Raw genomic sequence first — 18,477 nt, 5'->3', positions numbered from 1 at the left:
GACTCACAGTGGGTTGATTTACATCATCAATGTGCACCAGGACAGAAAAACCAGAGCCTTAAAAATCCTGTCTGATAAATCTATGAATTTCAGCTGAAAAAGAAAACGGTGGCAATGATCCTGCTTCAGGGTTTGGCAGCGCTCTAGCCCTGATCCAGGGCCATCAGAGTACACATATCACAATCTGGGAATGTGGACGTTTCGGTTCACTCTGTGGCTCATGAGATCCACTACAGGAAGAAAGCTGTTTGTTACAGACTCTGGATGATAGGCAAGCATTTTAGATAAAAATGTTTTTTGTTTTTTTTTTACGAGCTCCAGGTGAACGTGATCCAGGACTTGTTATAAGCAGTACGATGGTCCTGGATCAGAGCATCCACCATGGCTCAACATGGACAGCTAGAGTCTCTATGGCTGTGCAATGGAAGGTCACCTATAATCAAGATGAAAGCACAAAGTGACCAAATTTGAATGTGGGGTTCAGAGGAATATCAGAGCAACATTCATGGCCTAGGGAAGCACTGCTACGTGGTTTGGCGTCTTCGCTCTCTCCACTGGTCAACGAGATTCAGTATAACTATGGACAGTATAACTGGTAGTAGTTTAGATATTTTCTTTCAGTTTCCCGGGACTAAAGAGTGAATAAATGCAATTCAATACAAACTCCTCTGAATGATTTCCGCTGCCTGATGTAAGCAGAGTGTGATGACTCTGTGAAACCAGATTTATCCAGCTTCATCTCATTTCCTCTCATGTTTTCGCCTCAGACTCGCTCTATCTCAGCTTTCCCAGCAGATGTGAAGCCTTCCCGTCTTATCACACCCAACATTTTAACACCTCATGTTTTGCATAATTTTTACTAGAAAAATCATGGACTGACGGCGCCAGATAAAAAAATGAAACATTAGCAGTTAGAAGTTTGAGGTCTCGGGTTGATTCGATCAAAAGTTTTACAGAAATGTTAAATTTGTTTGGTGGCACAGTTTATTTAAGATTCTTTGTTGCGGTTGGAGAAAAAAATGGTGGATGCATCATGGGTAGATTTGTCTCCAACTAGTCTTGACCAAGAGCGGTCGACTCAACAAAAATTTCACTTTCACTCAAAGTGGAAAATATATATTGCAAATAAATATTGCAATGCAATCAACTGACTGCATTCATCCACTGCCCTGTATGAACGAGCCCAAGCTGCAGGGTGCAGCAGTGTCCGGTGATTATCCATAGCCCTGTATCGATGCACCAGTGCTGCAGTCATCCAGGAATTATCCATATCCACAGCACCTGACGTCAGAGCCAACTTTGTACCGAAAACGTCCCAAACCGTGACGCCAAAAAACCGAGCTACATTTTGAAACATGGATTTTGTGTACTGCTGCACCCTTTGTACATTACCAGCAACTTACACCAGCTTACTGTTCACTCTGTCTTTAAAGCAGGGTACGTTTTTATCTGCTGTTTTTAACTTATTTCACACTGTGAAATGTATTTTAAAAAGAAGCTTCGTGTTTCCTGGAGCTCTGCTTTCTGTGAACAGCAGGATTCATTCAGTAACTGAGGAGGAGCGTAAAAGACACAAGTGTGGGTTAATTCACACACACAGACACGCACACACACACACACACACACACACACACACACACACACACACACACACGCCTCTTTCTTCCTCCTCCTGCTGAGTGATGATGAAGGGGCTGATGGGAAGGTGTTTCATCACAAAGGAGATCAATGTTGGAAGTGACAACACACACCCATATAAACACACACCAACACATGGTGACACATTTAGGTGTAGGCAGTGAGGTACAAACCTCCAACCTCTTACCAATCGATAGGCACACACACACACACACACACACACACACGCACACACAGACTATATGGATGACCTTCCACTTTCTCCGATCGATAAAGACCGACGTCGCAGAAACATCAGCGCCATGAGAAGAGAGAAGATAAATATTTTCCTCTCTTCTTCCATCGCTCCCTCTCTTCTTTGTGGCTTTTTATGCAGGGCGGGAGGGATGGGGTTTTAATGGCAGAGAGAGGACGACGCGGAAAAATGGATGGTTAAGGAAAGGTGGGGGTTCAGAAACCAAACTATAGCAATGAGCCATTCATTTTATTTTTGAAAAAGTCCAATCTGTTCTACATCTCTGTTCTTTTGTTGTTTTTAAGCTACTGTCAATAGAACTTAACACTGTCCGCACTTAAAGGGGACAACCCCTGGCTTTCCTGCTGTATTTTCAATGTAAAAACAACAGTACAGGAAGTGTTGAGTTTTAATGACAGCAGTCTAACAGTGATAAAAAAAAAAAATCGCAAAGTAGAATGAATTAGCGAATGAAAGTGGTATTTGTGTTAAAAAGAGAGCAGCAGTTCTGTTCCCAGTTTGATCTGTGATGAATCCTCAGGACTCTCGCTGTAGTGGAGCTGTATAGATTCATGGCTACATCTTGTAAAACTGAAATCTTTAAAGCTCTGGAGTCTTGGTTCAGTCTAGTTCGTTTGTTATTTCCAACAGTCTGTGAATTCAATCTCTGTTCTTCAGCTCACCACACAAAAGCATGGTATCCTTATTTTTTTTTTTTTTTTTTTAGCACAAACACTGCTTGCAAGCATGATACGGGTACACAAAAAGGTACAGATCTTTAGTTATAATTATTCAAAATATTAATAGAAAACTTGGGTTGAAAAAAGAAAATTATTTAACTTTATATGCATAAACAGCAGAAAAGTATAAGAAAGAAAACTACAATCTTTTTTCATGTAAAATTATTTTTATCTCAACTGGTTTTTGTGCCTTTTTTTTTTTTTTAATTCATGACATGACTGAGAAACAGTGTGGAAGGTTCACATCAGCAACCAGCTGCTTTTCTCTGTTTGTCTCTCTGTGATATATAAGTAAAGTGATGTTACTCTAAATAAAGTGCTCCGTATATTCACAGTCTGGAGGACAGCGGTGAAATGTGGGATCTGAAAAGCTGCTGGTGGCGCCACAATCTCTGCTTCTCATTTTGTGACAGTCAAGAAACGCTACAGTGTTAGCGGCTAATGCTGCAACTGCTCCCAGCTGAAGGAGAAAAAAACTGATTCTGAAGCCTGTGCTGTTTTTATTTTCAGAGACGTGTGCCCACACAGCCTTACTGAAAATGCCAAATTCATAAGGACGACTCTGACCCAAAGACCTGAGGTTAACCACATCCAGTCAGCAACATTTTTAGCGAGAAATTCATCCTCCTAAAGCTTTGGAAGAAGATTAGCTGAAACCCATAAACGGCTGAACAAACCACACATAATGACTGTTTCCACCAACTCACACAGATTTTTTTTTTTTTCAGGAAGGAGCATGAACTTCATGACAACACACCGAACCCACAGTGCCTGCAAGAACAAAATTTTTTTGTGTCTACAGATAGAATAGTTGGAATCGCCACGCTCTCCTCCTTCTTCTTCTTTTGTTTTTTTACTGGAACACCTCCCCTTAGACAAAACCCAGTTGAAGTTTATGACATGATTGAAAAACCTAACAATAGAATCTCTGCGTATCACACGCTGTGATTAATCTGCCGAAGGTCTGACTGATCCAGACTGAAACAAACCAGGTCCAACCTGGTCCCATCCGTTGTCACACACACACATGGATCATATTCATAACGTGACGTGATTTTCTGGGACTTTTCCGACTCAAAAGTATCAAATTCTCATCGCGATGGAGTCAAATCCCATCTGCTCTGAAACACTACTGTCCTGTCACAAATTTATTCATTTAATGTTTGTACTGGATCTATTCTGTTCTACGTATTCTACATATACATACATACACGTCTGAATCTCAAAGGCTCCTATGACTTTCTCTCTTTCTCTTTCTCTCTCTCTCTCTCTCTCTTTCTTTCTCCCTCCATATCAAGGAGGTGTTATTGAGCCGAATCTCATTAAATCTGTCCTCGCCAGGTGCTTTGAAGCCATTTCTGGGCGTCACTGGGTCGCCGCCCGCCGCTTGCTGTGGATTGAAATGACACTCCAGCAGACAGATTGCTGCAGAGTCTGGATTTGTTTTGTTGTTTCAGAGGTGGAGGTGGAAGGGGAGGGGGGGGGGTGTCAGAGCAGCACCTGTCTGTCACTAAAAAACTGTCTGTCAGGAGAAGGAGGGACATTGGGAGGAACAGAAGGATGAGGGAGAGGTGAGGGGGGAGGAAAAGGGGAAGGAGATGACCAGGATGAGGAGGAGGGAGAAAAGGATGAGGGGGAGAATGAGGAGCTGAAAGAGAGAGAAGTAGGAGGTAAAGAGAGGAAAGAATAGGAAGAGGAGTATCAGCATTTTGTACTGTGAAGGATCAAAGGAATCATCAGGTCCCTTCAGCTCTACCTGTAGGTTGTTTAGTGTCTTTCAGCTCATTGTTTTAGTTTGATATCATGATCCCAGTTGAATGAGTCTGCTGGACGTGCAACTGTTTGCTAACAGGTTCAACATTTCAACTTCCACCTGCCCCACCGAAGGGCAGTTTAAACACTGTTGTCATTGTTGGTAAATGTATTCATAAACACACAGTCATTAAAGTGGGTTGTTGTGTGTTGTTTATATCCTGCTCATAAATGCTGAGTACTGGTGTTAACAAGTTCAAGATTTGGTGGAGGCCACAGCTCCCACACTCAAACAGTTTAGAGCCGACTGTGAACAGCAGCTAACTTCCAATTAGAGAAGTGACTTTTCCAGTACACGCGCTGAACCTGAATGCAGCGTCACAGCAGACTTATCGACTAACGTGGGCTTTCAGCCAAGGCACGCAAATCTTTAGGTTTGGCAATAATCTATCAGATTTGACCGGAGAAAATCTTATTCATGTTTCTTTTTTTTTAAATTAAATGAATAAAATTGAAACTTGTTATCACATTTTGTTATGTGATTATGGGATTAATAACATTAATAACACTCTCTCTCAGGCAGCCAGTAAACATGTAAACAGGAAACTGATGGTGTGATGACTGATGTTCCTTTTTCATATTTTAATTCACTACATTTAGTTATTCTGTCAAACAGCGACGCACAGGACACACACGACACACACACACACACACACACACACACACACACACACACACACACACACACACACACACACACACAGTGGAGTTCTTTCTTTTGCTCTCAGGCAAACACTTAATATGTATCTCTACCTGTCACACACACACACACACACACACACTCACACACACTCATTTAGTCCTCTCAGGATAGAGGATGGTAGAGGAGAGGAGGCTACGGTCGCCATGGCAACAGACAGAGACCCCCATACCACCCACCCCACATTCTCCTCCCACACACACACACACTTCTGCTGTAGAGTGGGGGTAAAGTCTCTCAGTGTGTGGATGTGTGTGTGTGTGTGTGTGTGTGTATAGAGAGAGTGGAGGTGACGGAGTAAAAGCATTTCTCTGTGTGTGAAAGATAAAGTATGTGTGTGTGTGTGTGGGTGTGTGTGTGTGTGTGTGTGATGGGTTTGCTAAGGTCAGGCGCTCACAGTGGAATACAAATCTGTCATGGCTGACACACTTCCTACTCTCTCTCTACACCTCTCTCTCTCACTCGCCCTGCCCTTCGCTTGACCCTCCCGTCTCTTAGTTTCTTTCTTCTCTTCTCCTCTCTCTCTCTCTCTCTCTCCATCCATCTCCATCCATATCCTTCCTCTATCTTTTCTCTTCCAGCCTCCACAGAATTGTGTTGGATGATTGAATTTTATCTCTCCTTCTCTCTTTTTCCTCTTCATCTCTTCTTTTCTTTTTCTCCCTCAGTCTTTCTCTCTCTCTCTCTCTCTCTCTCTCTCTCTCTCTCTCTCTCTCTCTCTCTCTCTCTCCATCCATTCTGATCACACCTCTGTCTCTTCTTTTCCAGCAGCCTGAAAATGATCTGGGAAGACTATCTCGCTTTCTCTTTTTCTATCTGAAAATGCCCTTAATTTCCAATGAGAGTGCTGAAAGATGGGGAGAGGAAAAGAAAGGAAGCAGAAGAAGAGAGCAAGAAAAGAGGAGAAGAAAGAAAAGATTTTAAAAGAGAGAAGAAAAAGTAAATGATGTGTTTTAATCACAGACACATTGTTATGTTTCATCATACTTCATTTTCTTCATCGACTTTTCTTCATCGATTTGGGTTTTTTTTTTCAGGGGTTTTGGGGCTTTGTTTCATTTTTTTCCTCTTATTTCATCTATTTGTCCTTTTTTTGTATTTGTATTCACATTGTTCTATTATGATTATATAAGAAGAAAACATAAAGTGTTCTTCACAGAAACTGAAGTTAAAGATGGGAGATAAGAGAAAGAGAAAAAGGAAAAGAGAGAACAGAGTGAACGAAGAGGAGAACAGAGAGAAACGTGTCCTATGAGTAATTACTAATTTGCGACAGGAAATTATATTTTGAGAGCAACAGAAGCTCACCTGGATTATGTTTTTTATAAACATAATGAGGACACATTTGTGATTAACGTATCTGAAGTTTTGGAACCAAATGTATCTGCAAAATGTTCACTGACGACAGCGTCCCGTTCAGACGTGGCATTAACATGCGTCTCGGGGGGATCCAATCACGGGTGGACAGCTCAAAGTACGTACATTCATTAAAATGCGCCTCCACGTGCGTCTCCAGTGACCACTTGTGATCTGATCTCACTTCCCCACTCTCCATGCAAATAAACCCGTACATCATTTCCGTTTACAAATGTGTTGTGCATTGGAAAGTAAAAAAAGAAGAAGAAATCAAATCAACACTTGTGGGTCTGTTCCAGGCAAAACGAATCGCCCAAGATGCCAGAGAGACAGAGGACATCAGTTGAGTATGTGGCCCAGTGACACACTTCTAAAACAGTGTGGCCATATGCAGCGTAGACCACCTCCCAATGTGGTTTGAATGATCGGACCTCAAATGTGTCCTGGATGGGTTCACACCTGTACTTAGAGCTGTCCACTTGTGATCGGGTCACCTGAGATGCATGCTGATGTCAGGTGTGAACAGGGCCAAAGAAGCTGTCTGAGAACAGATGGACAGCTTGTGTTCTGAAAACAACAGGAAGTTAGTTACTGTGACACACAGCTCATGGTACTCAGTGTATCACAGAAAAATTGTATTTGATGAGAGACAACAGAGTAACACTGGGCATCATTTGAAATTTACCCATACTCACAATACTTACTGCACTGCACAACTGCACTTTAGTTTCAGTGCTGATATCAAAACATGGTTAATATTGATTTAATTTTGAGAAATATAAACTTTGTTCCTTAAAAAAAAAATTTTTTAAAATCACTATTTATTGAACAAAAGCCAAAGTACACAGTTAAAATTGCAAAACGTACACGAAGTTATAGAATCAGATCGCAAGGTAAACCTGTGTGGAAAATATTATACTTCAATCCATGCAGGTTTGGCAATATGTCAACGTCTGCCCTTTGCTGGGGTGAGTTTTACTCAAGCTAACGTTAGCTTTAAAGTGAGGGCTGAAACATGGTTATGATTGGCCGGTGAGCCCAGTGCTGGAACAAGCTCTCACGCAAACACCCCGAACGACAGGTACACAAACAGGACCAGTAAAAAAAACTGTGTGGATTTTTTTGATGATCGACCAGCAAAGGGTGTATTTCCTTGGTGGAAACGACAACTTTCAGGTAAAATGCTGTCCCCTGTTTGTTTGGACTATGAGTTTGACTGTTGGCCAATTCTTACACACTTGCCCTTTAAATGTTGTCTAAATACAAGCTGCCATACAATAATTTTATCTCGATAGAGCAGTTTACTGTCAGAATTATGAGTTATACGCAACAGATATGCTAAAGAACAGAGAAGAAGAAGAAGAAGAGAGAGTATGTGTATTGACAGCTGAAAGGTTTACCTGCACACATACACACACATACACACACACATACACACTGTGACCTAGTTTGGTCTCCCTCAGGACTGAGTTTCTGTAAAACGCGGAACAGTAAGAAACAAACAAAACACAACAAATACTATCAGTGTACTCACACATAAACTACCAGGGGACCAACAACACAAAGGGTAAACAACAGCAACACACAGCGCAAGGATCACTTTCAATCGCTGAGTTTCTGTCCAAAATGTAGAGCAAATTTTTGGCTGAATTTCAACAAACGTATCCACGTTTTGCATCTGCTGCCGTGACGCAAAAGATGAAGAGTGGGTTCATGGAGATGAACAGCAGGTGGCACTTAAGTAAAACCACTGCACAAGCGTCGGTGTTTCAGTCACGTGTGGGTCATGATTTATTCACGGTCACAAACTGTAAAATACACAAAAAACAGTAACACCACTAACATACGTGCCTTTCTGTTCATGTGACATTGTGCTTCAGCACTGCGTGTCACATAAGGGTGTAATCTCCACTGCAGATGATGGGAACGTGTTATTAAAGTCCATCTGATCTAAGCAGTGTCTTCTGACTGATGAAAAGTTGATGGTCCTCTGAGCCTTTATTATAAATATCACTCTGAGCAGCAGCAAGTGGTTTGCTGACGTTTACTTGCCCCGGGTTTGGCCTCTAAGGCAACATCGTGGCGGTTGTTGGGACTGTAAGGAGCCCGAGCTGCTGCAAATGAAACCAGAAACAGTGGAGCCGTTTCAAAGAAAGGAGGAAGAAAGGATGGAAAAAAGAAATACAAATAAGGAAGGATGGAAACCATTAAAGAACAAAAGAGCCAATTAGACTAAGAAGAGAGGGAACAATTAAAGTTCTGAGCGAAGGAAGACAACAAGGATGGACGAAAAAAACAAAACAAATTTAAACCAAGGGACCAAGAAGAAGGAAAGACAGAAACATGAACAAGCAAATGATGAAAAGATGAAGATAAAAAGGGGGAAACAGCAGAGGGAAGGAAAGGATAAAGGAAAAGTTTAAGAGTGGGAGAGGAGATAGATAGATAGATAGATAGATAGATAGATAGATAGATAGATAGATAGATAGATAGATAGATAGATAGATAGATAGATAGATAGATAGATAGGAAAAAAGTGAATAATCATGGTGCTGTTGTTTGTGTGTGAGTAAACATTAAAGTGGAGAGAAATAAAACAGTAGTCACAGACAAACTGAGAGAGAAGAGACAGAGGACATGGCAAATAATGGAGGGACGGGGGGCGGGGGGGCAGAGGAAATTGAGACAGAAGGACAAGATGAGACCAAAAGACGGAGATCAAATTAGCAGTCTGAGGTTTAAATCCTGATCCAGCTTTTAGATCAGATCCAGACCAGGGTTTGGTGAGACTGCAGTGCAGAGGGGGTGAGAGAGGACTGAGGAGACTGTAAAACAGAGAGAGAGGGAGATGGGGCTAATGTCTTTCACACTCATATATGAATATATTAACATACACACTGAAAATACACACCATCAAGCTCTCAACCTCTCTCTGTGTGACACACACACACACACACACACACACACAAACACACTATGATTTATTATTTTTATAACTAAACAGAACTGTGCACCTGAAAACTAAAATAAGAAAAATACAAATGTGTTTCAGCTCCTCTGTTTATATACAGTACTTAGCACTCTATTAGGAACACCTGCCTTTTATGCAGTCAGCCAATCACGTGGCAGCAGTTCAGTGCACATAATCCTACAGGTACAGGTCAGGAGCTTCAGTAATGTTCACATCAAACATCGGAATGAGAAAAAAAATGTGATCTCAGTGACTTTGACTGTGGCAGGAGTGTTGGTTTGAGTGTTTCTGAAACTACTGATCTAGAGACTGATCTCCTGGGATTTTCAGTCTCTAGAGTTTAACTCAGAACGGTGAGGAAAAACAAGAAGAAAAGAAAAAAAAAAACAAAACATGATGGCAATTTACCATCTTCTAATGGCTACTTCCAGCGTGAGAGGTCGTCTCAACGTGGAGCAGAATCTCAAAGACATCTGTCCAAAACCTTTGGGAATCCATGAGAGCAGAGGGAGGAGCGCTGTGTTAGCATGGTGTTCCTAATAAAGAGGTCAGGGAGTGTATTATCTGATGAACACGCTGTGTTTGTGAGAGGGAAATTAATAGGGGATCATGTTACTAGCAACAAGATACTAAACAATGCGTGTGTGTCTGTGTGTGTGAAAAATATACTTCTATAAATACATGTTCTCACGCAAGTGAGAGAACAAAACCGTTGCATTATTTACTTATTATGTGTGTGTGCTTGTGTGTGTCTGTGCATGTGTGTGTGTGTGTGCATGTGTGAAAAGTCACTCAAGGATCAAGAGGCCTGGCTTTGTCAAGGGTAACAAGGTGGTATGCTGACAATCATACACACACACACACACATGCCCACACCCCTGCCGTGATTTCTCGTGGGAACGTCTGATTGGCCGCTGTGAGCATGCTGGGATGCTTGGTTCCCGTGGCGATAGTAACCAAGCGATAACACCAGCCATCTGACCCTCTTAATGTCTGTGCGTGCGTGTGTGTGTGTCTGTGTCTGTGTGTTGCCATCTGTGCTGCTGGCTCAGGGGAGAAGCAACACACTGAACAGTGATTAAAGCAGAGACAAAGAAAGAAAGAAGGCGAGAAAAGAAAAGACAGAAGGATAGAAAGGTGTGGCCCATGCAGGTGACAGCGCTGAGTCAGCCACACAGACATCCAGCTCGTGAGCTTATAGCAGCTCGTTAGTTAGCTACTCACTAGCCAGTACCTCAGTTACTTAATTAGTTGGCTACCTATTATGTTAGCTATCCGGCTGCTTAGTTAGTTACTTAACTACTTAATTAGTTTCTTTTTTTTCAGTGCAGTGAGTCACACAGTCAGTAAAGGAGATCACTAGTGCATGGAGCCCGATGTGATACCTGCCTCAGCTGTTCACGTGTTAGAATGATCACATTACAGATTCAGGGTCTCTGTTACAGGATTAGCCAGGTTTCACATACAAAGGATCCTACAGACTCACACAGTCACAGCCACAATAAGATACAGTGTGAATACAACTGTGCTCTCTCACTCGATTTCATCCTCTCTCACCCAAATACACACACACACACAGTCACAGCCGCTGGTCCATTTAGATGCAGATGTGCTGACTCAAATGTTCTGCAGACTGGCTGAGCTGTTCACATCTTCATATTTCTGTGTATGCGTGTGTGTTTCTGTTTGTGTGTGTGTGTCAGATGGTAGTAGCTGCTGTCACGCCACATGACTAACTGAATTTTAACCCCCGACACAAACACCCACCGAACACAACAAACAGTGACTTTGCCAAAACCAGTGGAGTCCTGCTGCTCTGTCAGCTGTGACTCTGTCTGACCGACTGTAATCTGATTACTGAGTAACTGAACATCAGAGGAGCGCCTCCTCCCGGGAGAGAAAAAAAAAAAAAATCAGTGACTCGCCGCCCCAATGTGAGGCTTTAAGTTGTAAACCAAAACATTTAGTGACGTCGCGAATCTCTGAGCAGGACGTCGAGCGGTAAACAGCAACTAAAGAAAACAGTTTGAAGTTATCTCTCTTTGTCCTGCGTGGTCACATCAAACTGTCCAGCTGTAAAAGAGTCAATCACACATCTATAGAAATCTTACGTAACTAATTATCATGACTTTCTGCGACACTTTCAATTATGACTTCGGTAACTCGTAATTTATCACTTACAGAAATCGTAGATCTCAGATTTCTGTAATTATGACTTCTGTGATACGTAATTAGGATTATCCATAACTCGTAATTATGACTGACAACAGACATAATTACATCTTCCAATATACATAATTATTGCAACACAATGAAATAAAAAAAAAAAAAAATCAAAGTGATATCACCGCAAACACAGCAAAGTCAGAGAGGAAATGATATGACAGAAATTAAGCTGACAGGTGATGAGAGCCCATTGTGTTTATCAATGAGCAGCAACAGGGAGATCACAATCACATGTATCGGTTGTGTGTGTCTGTGTGTGAGTGTGTGTCTGTGTGTTCCTACCTGGCTCTCGGAGCAGCAGCTGAGCCATCGCCTGTGAGCTTCCTGCTGAGTTCTCAGCGACGCACTGATAAAATCCTTCATCTGATTTCACCAAACCCAAAATCTGTAGGTTACTGCCATCCTGAACAACAACAACAACAACAACAAACACAAATGTCACGTCACAGAAACAATTCAAACTTCCACATACACAAAGTCTGGCAAAAACCATTATACAAACAACAAAGTGTTTATAAAAACCAAGAAAAGAAGGTGTGTGTGTGAGAGAGTGAGGGAATATGTATGAGTGAATGTGTGTGTATGTTTGTGCCATCACTTTACAGAAGATTATGGGACTACAGATTACAGTGAGTGATACCTGTATTGTGAGATTAACTTTCTCTTTTTAACACAAACACTCACTCATTCATTCACTCTTTAATTCCCGGGGCTTCCTGCAGTTTGTTGATGTGACTGTAAAGGTATCACTAATTAAAATCAACACATCCTGCAGAGTGTTTCACATTAAAAGTCCGTATAGGTCCTTGTAAGTCTGGATCCAATTGATGGCTTGTCCTCATGAGTGGTCCTGTTCAGGGTGCATGGATGTTTGTTTACATGTAAGACTATTAACTGGTCTGTATTTTTGCCTTTTCATGTTAACCTTTTTCTATTCATACTTCACACTAATTTCATTGTGCAGGAAAAGCCTTAAAAAAAAAACAGCAAAGCAGTCGAGACCATAATTAATAGGTTAATGAAACCTTGTTGTTGTTGTGCTAATTGAAGTGCTTCGTTGTGCTGAATGTATCAAGACAACAGGGGAACATGGAGGAAATGTTGCATTTCCTTTAACTGTTGGAAGCACCATAGTTATTTTCACCATGAAGATTGGATTCATAGCATATGTGTGTGGTATGTGTACCCATCCCCTCGGCTCTGTTCGACTCACCACTATCTGGAAGTAGTCGCTGGGGATGACTTCCTCTCCGTTCTTCATCCAGCGGACTGTCGGTGCAGGGTTTCCTGTCACGGCACACTCCAGCTCGATGTCGGTGGACTCGTAGGCGTACGTGTTGGTCGGGTAGTTCAGGAACTGAGGAGGCACTGCGGGAAAGACACAACAGTACAACATGTAAACAATAGAGGAGCATCTCAGTACTCCCCCCCCCCCCCCCCCCCCCCCTCCCCCCACACACACACTTCTTCTCCCTGCTGAAACCAGTAAAACGCTGAGTCACATGCAGTGTTGTTCTTGTATTTGTTGTCCAGTGTCGTTCAGAAACTTTTACTCACTTTCCCTCAGGACTGTGTTTCAGATCAGTGAGTTTCTGTAATGACGGCAGTTCTTTACAGACTAATTAACACAATTACAAACTCTTCAGGTGCAGTCGGCTGTTTATTGTGGAGCTGAATGTGTTTGATCTCATTACCCTCCATGGGTCGTCACACCCTCATCTCCTCGTGGTCAGCTGCAAATTCATTTGACATTTTCAGGTTTTAATCTGCGGGTTGTTTTCTAATTTCCTCAGACAGAAAGGCTTCACCCAAATCTTAGATGAAAGGTTAACACAGCAGTGACAGAGTTTAGTAGATCAACCAGGTGGTTTGGTTTTTGGTTGATCATCAAGTCAGGATATTTTCAGTGTGTCAGTTTTCTGTGCACTCCTGATACAAAACAATGTCTGCTGTTGAACAAATGATGTTTGACTTAAAATGATGCACAGGACATCTGGAACCAGTTAATATTAACTGTTCACATAAGTATTACCAGAAAGATTAAGTTGGCAATGTCTTCTTCTCATCCCTGAGTCCAAACCACACTATCAACCACCAGAAGGATCAGGCAGCCTGTTTGCTGTCTGTAACCTGAGAGGTGAAACTTAGAAGAAGAAAAAAAAAAAGTCTGCAAAGCTCTCGCTGCACCACTCTCTCTACAGCTCGTCGCTGTGAGCACACGGCAAAAACTGCAGGTGGCTCAGATGAGTCAACACTTTCACCAGCTCAGATCTTCTCTCATCTGGACTATGGAGACAGGAGGACAACGTCCAGAGAGAGCCAGATTACGTTCCTCAGCTAGAAGTGAGGGAATATTGAATTTCCATTTGTCAGGTGGACACAAACAAAACTCCAAACTGGTGACATTTGGTGCTGTGTGTGTGTGTGTGTGCTGGATGAGCAGGTAATATGTTACTGTTTGCTAACACATTTTGCCACATCAGCATTATAAGATAATATATGTCATTGCTGCACAGTTTTAGCTCATTGTCACAGGATGTTCCCACTTTTTTTTTTTAACATTACAAGATTATTTTAAGGCAAATTTTCAGCACGTTGACATTTTCTTGCTGGCATAAGCAGGACTGGGCCAAATTTCAGCATGAGTTTGAACAGGTTACCGTGTTTTTTTTTTTTTTTAACATATATTCGTACATTCATTAAACTGAACCAGCAGCAGTCTGGACTCAGTCCTGATCAGTGACAGCAGTTTGAAGTTGTCGGGATGTGAAGTGATGGATACAGAAGACACGTGTTCAGGTACACGCTCGTGTGACTGCTGGTAAAACCGTCTACCGGCTCACTAGATTTTAAACAGACAGACAGGAGGGTGAGGCGGCTGCCACGTCTCTGCTCTGCTATCGTTGAATGTCGTCTATGAAAAAGCCGTGGCATCTCGTGACTGTGGGAGCACAGATGTGAGACAGAAGCCATTTTGAGCCTCAACAGAGACGAGGATGAAGCCTGAAGGATCTCATGTAGCACCGAGCACCACGGCAATGCTGTCAGCACTCCAAGACAACAAACATTGTCCCTGTCAGCAAACACACACACACGCACACACAGAGGAACGTCCTGTAACAAAAAACAGACACGTATATTCATAACGTCACAGCTTCCTGAGCACTGTTATATAAACACACAAAACATGGGGCCAAAAGTGTGTGGACAACAAAGCTGTATATGTGATTATTTAACATGTCTGACAAAGAAGGAAAGGAAAGTGAGATATGGGTGAAGAAAAAAAAAAAAAAAGAAAAGAAAAGCAGGGAGGGAGGGAATGAAAGAGGAAATGACAAGAGTAAAATGGAGGTAAAGGGAAAAAATGAGGAAGAGAAAGAGAGACAGGAGAAGAATGAGAGTAAGAGTGGGAGAAAAAAGAAGGAAAGAAATGAAAGAAGAAATAAAAAAAAACAGGAGAGGTAGAAAGTTAGTAGGGGAGGTAAGTTGTGTGTGCGTGTGTCCCGTCGATACATCATTATCTGGAGGTGTAACTTTATCACTGCAGTAATGCTCTAATTAAGAGCTAACGATTTCCTTTAAACTCTGAGCTGCTGCAGCTTCACCACACCATCAACTACACACTGATACACAAACAACACGCACTACTACTACTACTACACATGCCCAGGAATTAGTCTGAGACACTAAACACCGGAGACGCAGGAGAGCAGGTCTAAACCAATCGGCAGCCCCAACATCTGAGTGCTTGAGTCGGAGCCGAAGCTCAGCTGCAGTTCACCTAATGTCCACTAGGTGCTGCTGTGGTAAAATGTCGACCGTAAATCAACGTACTTTACTGCTTTATTGTAACAGGACATTATGCAATACCTCCTCTGTTAGATGGCAGTGAAACCACCCACCCCCAGTTATTACTCTCTGCACCTGTGACAGTGATATCCACCGTACAGCAATGATCGCATTTGTGTAATTATCAGCCCTTTGTGCGATCAAAAATTCTGACTTGTACTTTTCTGGAGTGAATGAAGCTGATTTGGAACCAGTCTGATGATTCATGACACAATAACAATGTCAGTAATGTATTATGCCAAACTGTCCCAGAGTCACATCCGCTGACTGCTCGTAGGACAACCACAGTCACTATTTACAATCACTTATAAGCTCTTTGTCACTGTAGTTCACAAGTTTGTGGTGCGGTTCATGGTGCAAGAAATAGCTACCTGTAAGCTAGTTGTTTACACCCTAGGATGCACACAGTGTCCTGATGCACAATGTACCCTGCATAATAAACGCTGGCCTGTCGTCGGAGCCCATTACAGTTACACTGCAAACCAGTGGATGTACTGTGAAGCACGGCACAGATCTTCACACACCCCTCACTTCATGATTTCATTTTGAGATGTTAAAGAAAAGGTCAACACCTTGAGGATGATTTCAGGCACGATCAGTTCTGCAAGGATTGCTAACGTTAGCTTTTTTGGAATTCAGTGTATAAACATGGCTTTGCTACAAGGTAGGCTTCATAAGTTGTGGAGGGGATGATACCTAATAAGTTGTATGTTCCATGATTATAATGACAGCCCTCCTCAGTGTCTCTCTTCCTCTGTGGAGCCAATCAAAACATCTTATTTTGAAGGGTGATCATGTGTTTATTCTTGTTTTACCTGTGGCAAATACGATGATAATCTATTTGTACGACTCAGATTATCTCCAGTTTGTTTATGTCTAATCTCTAAACCCTTTGGCTGTTTGAAAAGTTTTCTCAAAAGTTCAAATAAAGAGGAAAAGTTGTGTGTTTCTTCCTCTTCAGCGGTCTCCCTCCTTCCGATGGAAGGTGACTGCTCACCAGCTGATTAGCCTTTGTTGAGGGAATTCCCCTAGGATCCATTGATTGTTTGGATTTTTTTTCTTTCTTTCTTTTTTTTTCTACAGAGCTGCGAGTGTAACACTGATTACCTGGTCATCTGAGAAGACATGTTTACAAAAGCGTTTGTGCTTCCCGGTGGGTCCTTTGTGATATGAACGACAACAGGCAAGACGCCCCGTTAATGCGAATCTACTTCCTGCTGGAAACGGCTGAGAGCGACCATTCATATGGTAATTTGATGCATCAACAACCGAGGCTGACCTCTATCAGACACAACACGCCTGACTCCCCTGAGCCACCACACACACACACACACACACACACCTGGATTGTCATTTATACCTGAGATTATGACAATCTTTAAGAGCTAATGCAATCTGATGTGACAAAGACGATTTTAAAACAGTAAGGAGAGAATGTGGTGCTGTGATCCCTGTCTCTTACAGCACACACACACACACACACATACACACACACTGTGTCAGTGATGCTGACTCTCTATAGCTGCGCCATAATAACTTCCACTCAGTATTCAAATGGAAATCTTCTCTATCATTCATTTCAATGAACATCTGCTGTGTGTGCATATGTGTGTGTGTGTGTGTGTGTGTGTGTGTGTGCGTGTGTGATGATGATAGTACCCAGTGAAGGACATTCGCACTCGAACACACACAACTACAGCTTTAGATAGTCACACACACACTCAGCCTGAGTTAAACTCTGTCTGCGTGAACAGAAACTTGTTAACAACCTCTCTCAATCTGTGCTTAGCAACCAATTATCTGTCATTAAATACACACACACACACACACACCTTATCATTCACTCTGTGGACACAAGGTCTGGAATAGTAAAAGGGCGTTAAAGCCTCTATGGACCATGGGTAAGTTTGTACTCTGCACGCACAGACTGATGACATCACGGTGACATCATCAAGCTTATCTCCTCAGACTTCTCCTCCACAACGACAGAAAACGTTACGCAATCGCTTTTATGAAGATGAAGGAGTGGACTGACCTTTGTGTGAAAAATGAGTGGAGCACACCTCCTGATATTTTGTGTTTATCATATAGTACTGAATATTATCCACTAAATACCATATTATTGATGTACAATATAGACATAAAAGGTGCAAATATAGAAATTGATGAGGTACTGCATGAGGCTGGAAGAGCCAGTACTCAATCACCTAATGATCAGCTAATGATCCATTATATGCAAAACCAAAAAAGCCACTTATGGCGACTGTTATTTTGAAAATCTGCTGTTTCCTCCCATGGCATAGCACCATATGCTGACAAAACAAATGCACACTGCAACTCTCACACCAGCTTCAGGTGTTTCGCTCAAATACGCAGCTAAGTAATGATCCCATAATGTAAAACTGTCTTGTTTTCTAAATTTTACTTAAGTGAAAGTAAGCCAAATGTAATTAAAGGATCAAAATTTGAATTACTCACTATGTAAAATGGCCCATATCAGTGTTATGTTCTTAGCACTTTCATTTTGGAACTGGCTGAGGTTATTTTACTTATTTTATATACAACCATACCAGTAACTCCAGCTGTCAGATAAATGTAATGAAGTAAAACCTACAATATCTCTGCTTGTTAAATGAAATGGAGTGGGACTCTGTCTCCAAATTGCATCAGCAAATATGTCTTATTGGAAACGTAACTGCCTCCAGATTCTGGTTATTATTAGTATAATGAAGATTTGTTCTTAATTTACGTCTTTGGCAAGTTACAAATACGTTGATTCTGAGCATATCAGTAAAATGTTCACAGACGTATTTGTTTTCCACCATAAGAGCTGATTCTGCAGTCTAGTCTCCACATGTAGCAACTACACCATTATTAAACTTTATCATTGTTAATTGTAAAAACCAACTTCCTCAGTTCTGAGCAGCTGAGAAATCCAGAAAAGCTTCTC

At 41.8% G+C, this 18,477-nt stretch overlaps 1 protein-coding gene across 1 annotated transcript in view; it reads right to left on the bottom strand.

Annotated features, from left to right (window-relative positions):
- Positions 1 to 18,477, bottom strand: part of dcc (DCC netrin 1 receptor) — a 154,461-nt gene that overhangs the window by 97,291 nt on the left and 38,693 nt on the right. The window contains exons 6-7 of the mRNA XM_041059116.1: positions 12,892 to 13,046; positions 11,961 to 12,081 (exon numbers count right to left, since the gene is read on the bottom strand). Coding sequence (XP_040915050.1) covers positions 11,961 to 12,081; positions 12,892 to 13,046 — 276 coding nt within the window. The remainder of the gene's footprint in view (positions 1 to 11,960; positions 12,082 to 12,891; positions 13,047 to 18,477) is intronic.

The sequence above is a fragment of the Toxotes jaculatrix genome, chromosome 16, assembly GCF_017976425.1.
Source record: "Toxotes jaculatrix isolate fToxJac2 chromosome 16, fToxJac2.pri, whole genome shotgun sequence".
In the NCBI taxonomy this organism is placed as follows: Eukaryota; Metazoa; Chordata; class Actinopteri; family Toxotidae; genus Toxotes; species Toxotes jaculatrix.
The sequence above is the reverse complement of the archived record's forward strand: the minus strand, read 5'-3'. Positions and strand labels throughout refer to the sequence as shown.